The sequence below is a fragment of the Vicia villosa genome, linkage group LG2 (assembly GCF_029867415.1).
Source record: "Vicia villosa cultivar HV-30 ecotype Madison, WI linkage group LG2, Vvil1.0, whole genome shotgun sequence".
NCBI classification, from domain to species: Eukaryota; Viridiplantae; Streptophyta; class Magnoliopsida; order Fabales; family Fabaceae; genus Vicia; species Vicia villosa.
In genome coordinates, this window is record NC_081181.1 from 44,449,226 (window position 1) to 44,461,200 (window position 11,975).

At 34.9% G+C, this 11,975-nt stretch overlaps 1 protein-coding gene across 1 annotated transcript; it reads left to right on the forward strand.

The window, feature by feature from the left end:
• Positions 1-1,187: 1,187 nt before the first annotated feature.
• LOC131650312 (uncharacterized) lies at positions 1,188-11,438 on the forward strand. The gene is made up of 8 exons (XM_058920025.1): positions 1,188-1,506; positions 2,446-2,510; positions 8,337-8,420; positions 8,532-8,634; positions 8,770-8,895; positions 10,538-10,725; positions 10,818-10,945; positions 11,237-11,438. The coding sequence occupies exons 2-7, from the start codon at positions 2,458-2,460 to the stop codon at positions 10,912-10,914; spliced, it is 651 nt and encodes a 216-aa protein (XP_058776008.1). The 5' UTR covers positions 1,188-1,506; positions 2,446-2,457; the 3' UTR covers positions 10,915-10,945; positions 11,237-11,438.
• The last annotated feature ends 537 nt before the right edge of the window (positions 11,439-11,975 follow it).

The window sequence follows — 11,975 nt, forward strand, 5'->3', positions numbered from 1 at the left end:
GTTTAGAAGCAAGAGTTGAGAACAATCCATATGATGGATTAGAATAAGGAGTTATTCACTCAACTGACAAAATTCGAGAGTTGTATTAGATACAGTTGGAAAGAGCTCCTACCTAAATAACAGAGTCTTGTGTAATCCGCCAAAGCGGAGTTAAAACAAAGTGAAATATGTATCTCGACCTGCTAGAAAATCTTCCAACGGGATTTTCCGAATCAAATGTTGATGGTCATTTGGTTTGAATAAAAATAGTGGGAGCATTTTAATAAAAGTCCTTATTAAATTGATTTTGATACAATATATAATTTTTACACGTTTTGTATTTAGAATTTATTTAGAATTTATTTTGCATTTTATTTTATATTTTACTGTGAAATATCCTTATGAAGGATGTAAGGATCATAAAGGAGTTTTTGAGTTGGTACATAAATTGAGAATTGTTCTCAAGCACGAGAAAAAATGGTATGTTCTCAAGCAATCAACTTCTAACAACAGAATATAACTAGATTCGAAGAACGATACTTATGAGAAGGATCAAATCGAAAATCTAGATATAACATATTTCATAATTGTAGTGGTCACGAAGAATGACATAATCATTAACCTCGAGGGTTTTATTTTAAATAAAAGATATGAGAAATGTAAAGCTTTCCAAAGTTTTTTTCTATACAAGTTAGGAATCCAAATGAATCAAAAGTAGTTTTGAGATTTAGAAATTTGGATTTCCTTATAGACCAAGTAGTTGATCACAAGTTTTATTTGAGATTATCTCGAATAGGTTGATTAGATTCATTATCAATGAATTATAAAAGGAACAAGGTTCATTTTATATTTTGGCAGAAAAACACGGTTCTTAAGGAAGACAGTGATTTCATGTGTTGAAAGAAGAGAACTGTTAATAGTTAACAAAAGAGTCAAAGTAGAAGAAAGAAGTAAGACTTTTTCTTCATATGATTTGTTATAGAAAATCAAATTTTCTACTTCTACATATCGTGTATGTGATACTAGACGTTGATCTTACATTTATATGAATGTGAGGAATCTTTTAAGAAGTATGATATTGACTATAATTTGAGTCAACTTATGTCTAAAATGGACCAATGTGTTTCATTGACTATAAGAGCTTATGATTAGACTTAAATTAAAGCTTGGAATGAAACCAAATAATTGTTATTAAGTTTCATTTATTAAAGAAACATTAATTCTAAGTGGTGTATTTGACAAGTTTGGGAGTGCATGTTTTGATAATGGATTATTTGTATTCGTATAGATCAAATCATGGTTCAAGTTTTGTTACTGTTAATTTGTGTAACAAGAGAATCAGGGAATTGAAAATAACAAGTAGGATTTATAACAAAGATTTGAGTTGGAATATGGGAAGAGATTATTGAGAGAGAAAAGAGCGTCAATGTAGATTCAGGCTGGGAATTAGAGTCGCACGCAACTCAGCTTCGCCGGAAAACGCAGGCGGAGTTGGTCGTCGGCAGAAACAGGGAGAAATTCTTCCAGGTTTTCCTACATCCCTAATTTTAATCTCAATATTTTCTTTCGCCTCTCCTGTAGCTTACGCGATTATGCTATTCCAGCGCGTTTTGCTGCCACCAACCTGTGATTGAATTGCGTCGGAGTATTGCTCCACTTTGCACCACATTCTGTGCCAAATCAGTGCGATTGAGAATAACAATAGTTTACTCATGCTCTGAAATCAGTATTGTTCTACTGTGTGAAATTTGTGTTTGAGTTTCAATTAGGCTTTCAATTTTCATTGGTTTTGTATAATATACCTAGAAATGATATCGAGTTATGTTTTCGTATGCCGGTTCTATGTTATTGGATGTCACACGACTGCATATTCTTCTTTTCTAATGTTGTTATTGGTGATGTTGTGTGGTTATTTATAATGAGAAATTAGCTTGAACATGTTTATTCTTAGTGACCAGGTTAATTGAGTTTTTGAAAAGAACTTTAATAATATTACACTGAGTTTTTGAATAAGAACTCTATTAATGCTTAAATGTTGAAGGAAATCAAAGGATTAGTTGAGTGATCTGGTTCGTGATCATGGCATGGCATGTGGTCATTGAATTCTAGTCAACCTGGCCGTGTCTTAGTTGAACTCAGCCTTCGTTGAACCCGTTAATCATTGAGTTTCATCAGGTTAAGGGTCTACCTGGTCAAAATTTAGCAAATGTTAAAGGACATGCATAACCCGCCCCAACCTGTCCTAGAAATATCTCTACTTTATTCCCAATTTTCCCCTCAATATTTCCTTGGTAATCATTTTCTTCTCCTTTTATTTTGTTTTTGAGAAAACTTGAAAACATTTAACAGTCAGAAGGAAATAAAAGTTGTTTCAACTCACAAATCATAGACACTTGGTTTTGAAATGCTATTTTTGGACCCTTTTACTTTTATTTGCATAAAAATATTTTTTGCCCCCTTTTTCAGGTTGGAACCAAAATGCCGGATGTTCATATCCTTGTTAATGATTTTGTGAATCAGCTTAAAAAACGGTAAATTGTTTCTCCATTGGCACTGTTTCAGTTCAGTGAACTGTGTATTAGGAAGTTTTGACGTTTGGGAATATTTTGTTGTTGTGCTTTTCTCACTATGTTGTTTTTGTTATTTATTTATTTATTTATTTATTTATTTATTTATTTATTTATTTATTTATTTATTTATTTATTGATTCTAGTAAAATTGAAGGTTCTCAGGCCACGGCAAAGCAGACAGCAGAGTTGCTTCGGTCTGTGATTTCACAACAGAGGTTGCCTCAAACAAATCAGGCCACAGCTCTGATTAATGCAGTAAGGGCTGTGGGGGAGAAGCTTATCGCTGCTAATCCTTACTTATTTTTAAACTACAAATATGTATTATGTTTGTGTTGTGTTCAGTCTTTAAGGAAGTCAAGTATGTATTTTTGGGTTGTTGCTGCGCCTAAGTTTGACTTTGAATTAACTTCTAGATTGTAGAAGCTTTTCAATTACAGTATATTTATTATGGTTTCTTATGATAAAGTTTTTACCAGTGTTATCAAATTGCGGAGCCCCGCCGGCGGATATACATGGCGGTTTTTGGGCTCGCCGCAATGGTAAATATTGGCCGCTATTGTGGGTTTTTACGCCGTGGACAACACTGGTTTTTACAAGCTTATAAGTGTTTATGGAACAGTTAAATGATATGAGACTTTTGTTGGAAATGTATATATGAAAAGGAAGAGGGATAATGAGGAGAAACTAATTGAATTTAAGCTGTAACTACTAACTGTTGTAACAGAATATACTAAATAGACAGAAGGGAGGCAGGGGGTTGGAGTAATTTTTAGACAGATAACCAGAACAAAGAGAGGTCATGCACTCTCAAATGAGCCCTACAAATTGTACTCTCATTTATTGAAGAGTAATTCAATATTCAGAAGTTGTGATGTGGGCTGATCTTCTGATGGTTACTCAGAAGATGTCGTTGACCAGAAGATGCTGTCTTGGTCCCATTAGCTTAGCTGTTTAGTAGTAAGGGTACTTTAGTATTTTGTAGTACTGTTTGTACCTTAGACTTGTTCACTAAGTTTACTGTTTTAGGGCTTATGTGGCAAGATTTTCTTTTCCTATAAATAGCCTTGTAGTAGCTATCATTTATCAACAACGCAAGTAGAATACAACAATTATTCTCTCATCTCTTTTGCGCCGTTATTCTATTATTCTCTTTGTCACCATCTTTATTCTTGTGCACCAACATCATTTATTGCTCAAGATCATATTGATCTAATGGATTAGCAAGAGATTTCTTACTTCCTGTTGTTTTTTCACTCTTCTCCATTAAAGACCAGTTGTTCCTATCATTAATGAGAGAATTTTTAAAAAAGTAAGATGCCAAAGCTAGTTTCAAATTATACAAGTAGCTTTCTTTAAAAAGCTCATATAGTTATTTCAAGATTTTCTCACTATTATTTTGTTCATAAATTTTAATAAAGAAGTTTATCCAAACTATCTCTATGCTTAGTTTTACTTTTGTGGAATGATGTTTTATGGTTACATTGTCATGCATAATGGAGGTGGGTAACACTTATCAAGTTTAAGACTGAGGTGTTCACAGAATTCCAGAAGTTCAAGGTGAAGGCTGAGAAGCAGAGTGGTCAGAAGATAAAGATTCTCAGAACGGATGGTGGAGGCGAATATAACTCTACAGAATTCCAGAAATTCTGTGATGATAATGGAATTGAGCATGAAGTTACTGCTCCTTATACTCCTCAACACAATGGTCTTGCTGAACGTAGAAACCGTACTTTGCTTGATATGACGAGAAGTATGCTTAAGGAGAAGAAGCTTCCTCATAATCTATGGGGAGAAGCTGTTGCTACTGCAGCATATGTGCTCAACAGGTGTCCAACGAAGAGGCTGAAGGAAATTGTTCCTTTAGAGAAGTGGACTAAAGAGAAACAGAGTGTTAGTCATCTGAAGGTTTTTGGTTCTGTGTGTTACAAACACGTTCCAGAAGCAAGAAGGAAGAAGCTGGATGATAGAAGCAAAGTGATGTTACTGGTGGGGTACCACAGTACAGGTGCATACAAGCTCTATTGTCCAGAGACTAACAAAGTTGAAGTCAGCAGAGACGTCATTGTGAAGGAATCAGAAGTTTGGGATTGGAAAGAGTCTCAACCAACTTCTGATGTAGAGATAACTTTTGAAGAAAAGTTAGAGTCAGAAGATGAATCTTCTGAAGACGAGTCAGAAGATGAAGCATCTTCTGAAGATGAGTCAGAAGGAGAATCTGATTCTGATCCAGATTCTGATGATGATCCAGATTCTGGTGGTAGTCATGATTCTGGAAGGGAAAACTCTGAAGACATAGGGTCTGGAGGACAAGCTTCTGGAGATGATCATGGAGGTGGTGACTCAGGAGTAGCTGACTCTGAAGTAGCTCAGCGACCACAAAGAGTCAGAACTATACCAAGAAGGTTTGCAGATTTTGACATGTTGCAAGACACAGAAGTTGACTCAGAAGGAGAGGTCATTCAGTGTGCTATATTAGTAGATTCTGAACCAGTGAGTATAGAAGAAGCGCTCAAGAAGAAGGTCTGGCTGAATGCCATGAAAGAAGAACTTGAGGCTATAGAAAGAAACAAGACTTGGAAGATGACAGAACTTCCAAAGAATAAGAAAGCCATCAGCGTCAGATGGGTTTTCAAAGTAAAGCTGAAGCCAGATGGATCAGTTGGTAAACACAAAGCAAGGCTAGTGGCTAGAGGTTTTCTTCAGAAACCTGGACTAGATTACTTTGAGGTGTTTGCTCCTGTAGCTAGACATGAAACAATCAGACTGGTGATTGCGTTAGCTGCGAACAGAGGTTGGTCCTTGATGCATCTGGATGTAAAGTCTGCATTTCTGAACGGTCCATTACAAGAGGAGGTATACGTGTCACAACCCCCTGGCTTTGTGAAAAAGAATAAGGAAGGGATGGTGTACAAATTACACAAAGCTCTGTATGGATTGAAGCAAGCGCCCAGAGCTTGGAATTTGAAAATTGATTCATTTTTCAAGAAGCAAGGGTTTCAGAAGTGTGAGATGGAATATGGAGTTTATGTGCAACATTCTGGAAGCAATATGATTCTGCTGTGTCTTTATGTTGATGACATATTGCTTACGGGGAGTTGTCCAGAAGATCTGATGAAGTTCAAGAAGGTGCTGATGAATGAGTTTGAGATTACAGACCTTGGGAAAATGTCATATTTTCTAGGGATGGAGATTCTGTACTCAGAAGATGGTATCATTTTGCATCAGTTGAAGTATGAGTTAGAACTTCTGAAGAAATTCAAGTTGGAGAATTGCAAAGCTGCTGTTACACCGTCAGAAGTGAATCAGAAGTTGGACTCTGATTCTGAAGGTGAAGATGTTGATGCTACGGTATTCAAACAGCTGGTTGGTTCTCTAAGGTATTTGTGTAATACCAGGCCTGATATATGCTATGCAGTTGGATTGGTTAGTAGGTTCATGAGTAAACCTAAGTGGTCCCATTACCAAGCTGCTGTCAGAGTCTTGAGATATGTCAAGGGAACTCTGAAGTTTGGCATATTGTTTCCTTCTGGGAGAAAGGAAGAATCAGAGTTATTAAGTTATTCTGATTCTGATTGGTGTGGAGACAGAGTTGATAGAAGGAGTACTTCTGGATATTTGTTCATGTTTCTGGGAGGCCCTATCTCTTGGAGTTCCAAGAAGCAACCTGTTGTTGCTCTATCAACCTGTGAAGCTGAGTACATCGCAGGCGCTGTAGCTGCATGTCAAGCTGTGTGGCTTCTGAATCTATTAGAAGATCTGAAGATTAGAGTGAAGAAGCCTCTGAAGCTGATGATTGATAACAAGTCTGCAATCAATCTTGCCAAGAATCCGGTGTTACACGGAAGAAGCAAGCATATTGAGACTAAGTATCATTTCTTGAGAAGCCAAGTCCAGAATGGAACATTAGAAGTTGTGCACTGTAGCACTCAGAAGCAAGTGGCAGATGTTCTGACGAAGGCGATCAAGACGGATCAATTTCTGCTCTTGAGGGATGGAATTGGCGTTGTCAGCTTTGAGTGAAGAATATGAATTAAGGGATGGTATTGAAGAGTAATTCAATATTCAGAAGTTGTGATGTGGGCTGATCTTCTGATGGTTACTCAGAAGATGTCGTTGACCAGAAGATGCTGTCTGGGTCCCATTAGCTTAGCTGTTTAGTAGTAAGGGTACTTTAGTATTTTGTAGTACTGTTTGTACCTTAGACTTGTTCACTAAGTTTACTGTTTTAGGGCTTATGTGGCAATATTTTCTTTTCCTATAAATAGCCTTGTAGTAGCTATCATTTATCAACAACGCAAGTAGAATACAACATTTATTCTCTCATCTCTTTTGCGCCGTTATTCTATTATTCTCTTTGTCACCATCTTTATTCTTGTGCACCAACATCATTTATTGCTCAAGATCATATTGATCTAATGGATTAGCAAGAGATTTCTTACTTCCTGTTGTTTTTTCACTCTTCTCCATTAAAGACCAGTTGTTCCTATCATTAATGAGAGAATTTTTAAAAAAGTAAGATGCCAAAGCTAGTTTCAAATTATACAAGTAGCTTTCTTTAAAAAGCTCATATAGTTATTTCAAGATTTTCTCACTATTATTTTGTTCATAAATTTTAATAGAGAAGTTTATCCAAACTATCTCTATGCTTAGTTTTACTTTTGTGGAATGATGTTTTATGGTTACATTGTCATGCATAATGGCTTGTTGTGCTTTGTGGGTAATGGAAATTGATTTATTGTTTGCCTATCATAAAGTGTTATGCATGCTATTGCAGAGCTTGCTGTGGGAAATATTGCGAGGCGAGTTTTGCACATTATAAGGGAGGAGGATCTTTCCCTTGCCACAGCTGCCATAGCTGGTTTGGAGCTATCAGCTGTAAGTGATGATGAAGATGATGTGGATCGAGATGATTATCCTGTTTTATCTGCTGCTGCTGTTGCAGCTGCTGCAAGAAGCACCTTGCGTCCATCATCATTGCAAACTCTTCTAGAGGATACGCCTATTACAGCAGCCATTCCACACACATCTTCTTCAGGGGGTGATTCTGAAGGGAAAAGTAGATGTGAGTATGGCACCAGGCTATTACGAAGACTAATGCAACTATAAGAACCCAAGTAATTTTATTTGGCTATTTATAGGGTTAGATTTATCAAGCCACACTTTAGTTATAGCTTTTCATGGAGGCTGTTTGATCTTATTTACTCTCTAATTTCCTGTGGAAACTGCATTAACTTTATGTAAAAGCATGGTTGAGGTATTGGTCTTGAATATAAAACAAAAAATGTAATGATTAATTATGTTATTACTGTGTGACAGTGTATTGCCAAGGATACCTATTATTGGCTGATATAATTGGACAAGAAGTAATTTTCAAGTACATCACATAATATTAACTTAAAACATCATATATATGTTCAATAAATGCCATTTAATGTACACATCAAACAGCCAAGTTGTCAACATTTAATTTTGATGTGACAGTGGTTTATTATTGTTGTTTATTTGGAAAATGAGCTATTTTGTCCATCTATGTTTCATGTTGCTGAGGGTTGCTTATCTACATGACTAGCATTTGGTTCTATACATACTATTAATATATCATGTTTCCCTCATCTTAATTAACCAACACAAATGTTCTGTTGGTTTATATGATTATGTCTTGATAGATAGGAATAGATGATGATCTTTTTCTTTATTTATATTTTTAGAAGAATTTATAATTCTTTTTCTAATTTTTTTACACTTAATTTTCCTGATTTTCAGTGAGGTAATTTTAACGCTAGGAAGTTCAAAGACAGTGTTGGAATTTCTTTGTGCTGCAAAGGAGAAAAAGAGATCATTTAAGGTCTTCGTTGCCGAAGGTGCCCCAAGGTTGGTAGTAGATGCCGTCTCACATTTCTAGTGGATGGTGATGTTCAATTAGAAATGGATTTCTTTATACTATTCATATGGCCAGTTAATATTGAAATTGTATGCAATCAGATATCAGGGACATCTCCTTGCAAAAGAATTGGCTGCTAGAGGCTTACAGACCACAGTGATTACTGATTCTGCAGTTTTCGCCATGATTTCCCGAGTGAACATGGTATGGTAAAATGCCATTCTTTTTGGAATTAAGACTCTTATGTAAAACTTAATCTGATTTCAACTTACCAACTGAAATGGTAAATGGTGGAGTTATTCCTGAGTGACCATATGTAACAATCCTGCCATTATATAGGTTATAGTTGGAGCTCATGCTGTCATGGCTAATGGTGGAGTCATGGCCCCAGTTGGATTAAATATGGTTGCCCTTGCAGCTCAAAGGCATGCTGTTCCTTTTGTTGTACTTGCTGGAAGTCACAAGGTGAAATGCTAACTTAAAATTTAAATCTACCTCAGTTATAGTTAGACAAATCTTCTCATGATTAGTTTTGTTCTGTTAAATACGGAAATAGGATTATAGTTTACTAAATCTGGTGGAAGCAAAAAAATTCAACATGTTTTTTCTACAAAATAAATTTTGGAAACTGAAATATCCGAAAAAATATTTAATCAAGGTTTTGTTTTTTAATTTGTTTATATGAATATGTGACTGTTAGGTACCCAAAGAATTGATTTCAAATGAAAGAACTACTTTATTGAAAAATTAAGAAAGAACAAAAGATAGACAAAGAATAGAAGAGAAATCTCTCCTCCAAGGGTTTCCCCTTTCTACACTAGTCACTATATTCACAAAAGTTTACAATACTTAATGATAATCGCCTTTATCACTATATTACCTTATTTATACAAATACTCTTCTCTAACCAATAACTAACTAACTTTCCTAACTAAAATCCTTATTCTATATCCTAACGACGACACCAGGTTAGCTTTTTAACCTTTCTAGTTTAGTAGAAGTGAAGAATAATCATTAAGATAATTAGCTAGTTATGTACATTCAAACTAAAATAAATGTTCATTAACACTTTGGCACTTGTTTTACGGTTTTAACTTTTACCTACTTAAACAACTTATTATGCATTAAAATTTAAAAGGGTTATGAGGACATATTAGTTTTAAAAGAAATGTCTTGTAAAAACGTTACTATATAAAATATCGCACAATAGCTTGATATTATCTTTGACAATCACATAAGATTAATTTTCAAATTTGTTAGTTACTATCATGATTTGTTTCCTTTTTAATTAGAATTTGGAGTCTTGCATTGGTATTAACAGTGTTAGAATTTTAGTCTTTTTATATCATCCAATCAGATTATCAATTATATCAAACCAAAATCATAGTTTGAAGTCTTTATTCATTCTCTTTGATTTGTAACGGGGTGATGTTTTTTTTTTTTGACACTTGCAAAGGGGTAATGTTGAAAAATGCTATTTGTACTAAATATTTCCTTACGGACCTTAGCTATTCCAGTTCTACACATTTTGGAGAAATCTGAGTACAATTTCTGTTTTCCAGAGTGATAGGTACTGGGTGCTAAGAATTTTTTGAAATCTAGTTAATGATATTTCAGTTGGCTGCATGTAGTATGCATCTGACCTCTAAACAATTTTGTTTGAAGTTCAGATATCCCAAGCTGTTGCAATTGATACATATACTGGGTGCTAAGAATTTTTTGAAATCTAGTTAATGATATTCAGTTGGCTGCTCGTAATATGCATCTGATCTCTAAACAAATTTGTTTGAAGTTCAGATATCTCAAGCTGTTGCAATTGATACATATATTCTTGATAGGATTCGTAGAATAGAAAATTGGAATTGAACAGTATCGGCATTTTATATGATGATAATGAAAATAGCCACTTCTTAGTTATTGGTTCACTTAAGACATGTCTATATTATGATAATATTACCAGTACACAAAAGCTCCAGGCTTTCTGTCAATTGCTTGCAAGGAAACTTTGTTGCAATAACCCTGTTTTGGAATTAAAGTTTGATCTGGTTCCTCGTAACAGTTACCAAATGTTAGGCTTTTGTTGAATGTTACTTTATCTTATTGACAGTTGTGCCCTTTGTATCCACACAATCCTGAAGTCCTATTAAATGAGCTGAGATCCCCGTCTGAGCTACTTGACTTTGGGGAGTTCTCGGATTGCATGGATTCTGCAAGTGGTGGAAGTTCTCTTCATGTGGTAAACCCAACATTCGATTATGTGCCACCAAAACTTGTCAGTCTCTTTATTACTGACACGTAAGTTGAACTGTAACTGATAGAAAACTAGCTTTTCTCGGTAGTCGTTGACATTTGAAAATGTATACTAATTGGTTTCTTTCTCTTCTCAGAGGAGGGCATAACCCATCATACATGTACCGGCTCATTGCTGATTACTATTCAGCTGATGATTTGGTTGTGAAACGAAGACCTGCTACTGGGATTTGAGTTCAACAGCCTCAGTTTTTGTCCTACAATGGTAAATAAATGAATGTCTATTTACTTCTGTTTGTCATTGTGTGTATCGTATTATTATTTGAAGGTGAGAGGGCTTGCAAGCTTCACACTATAGATGTCCATATGGACAGAAGGGTGTGTCTGAAAATCTCACATCAACTACTTATATGACTAAGCTAGTGCTTATATGGGCAGTCTTCATCTTAATAGTTAGTTTTGCGGAATTGAATTAGACTCTGTCGAAAATCTGAGTAGTGTTATTTGCAATGGAATTTTGTTTTAGTGTAATGACATTTCATTGCTCAATTTTCAGGGTGTCTGTTGTCCTCTGATGAGCCATACTCTAGAGAGATATGTTGTATGCGGAAGAAAATGAACCTTGTGTAGTGCTGAGAATTGGGAATATGGATGTGCACGGTTGGTTATTTTCAAAAATCAAACCATAACCATTTTAAAATCATTTAAATGGTTTGGATTTATAACCATAACCACATTTTAATCAAAACTGGTTATAAAACCGGTTATAAATTTGATTATGATTATATAACCGACTTTTTTAAAAAAATCCAATTTTGAAAATTATTTTTTCCGAAAATATTTTTTTTCAAAAAAAAATTAATATTTTGAGAATTAAAATATTTGGATTTGGATAATAACCGGATTATAACCGAATCCAAAATAATTTAACCGGTTAATAACCATTTAATTATATCCGGATTATATGAATGGATAATCAAACCATTAATAACTAAACCGGTTAATAACCATTCAATTATATCCGAATATTTAAAAGTGGTTTAGGTTTGGTTATGGATTTGGACATCAAAATCGGATATTTTGCACACCCCTAATTGGGATGGAGCAATTGTATGCGGGAAATCATCTGTGAAAAATACTCTGTTAAACAAGGAAAGTTCCATTTTTGTGATTGCTTACCACTGGGGCATAACCCTTGTTTTAATTTTGTGTCCCCCTCCCCCGACATTTTTGACGTGTAAATCTCTTTCTTTCTTTTCAAAATCTCTTTCTTTTTTTTCAAATCTCTTTCAAAT

Excerpts from the sequence above, each read along its gene's own strand:
- LOC131650312 (XM_058920025.1), top strand. The coding sequence starts at position 2,458 with ATGCCGGATGTTCATATCCTTGTTAATGATTTTGTGAATCAGCTTAAA. Across the intron at positions 2,511-8,336 it reads GTGAATCAGCTTAAAAAACG|TTCAAAGACAGTGTTGGAAT; the intron begins GTAAATTGTTTC and ends AACGCTAGGAAG. Across the intron at positions 8,896-10,537 it reads TACTTGCTGGAAGTCACAAG|TTGTGCCCTTTGTATCCACA; the intron begins GTGAAATGCTAA and ends TCTTATTGACAG.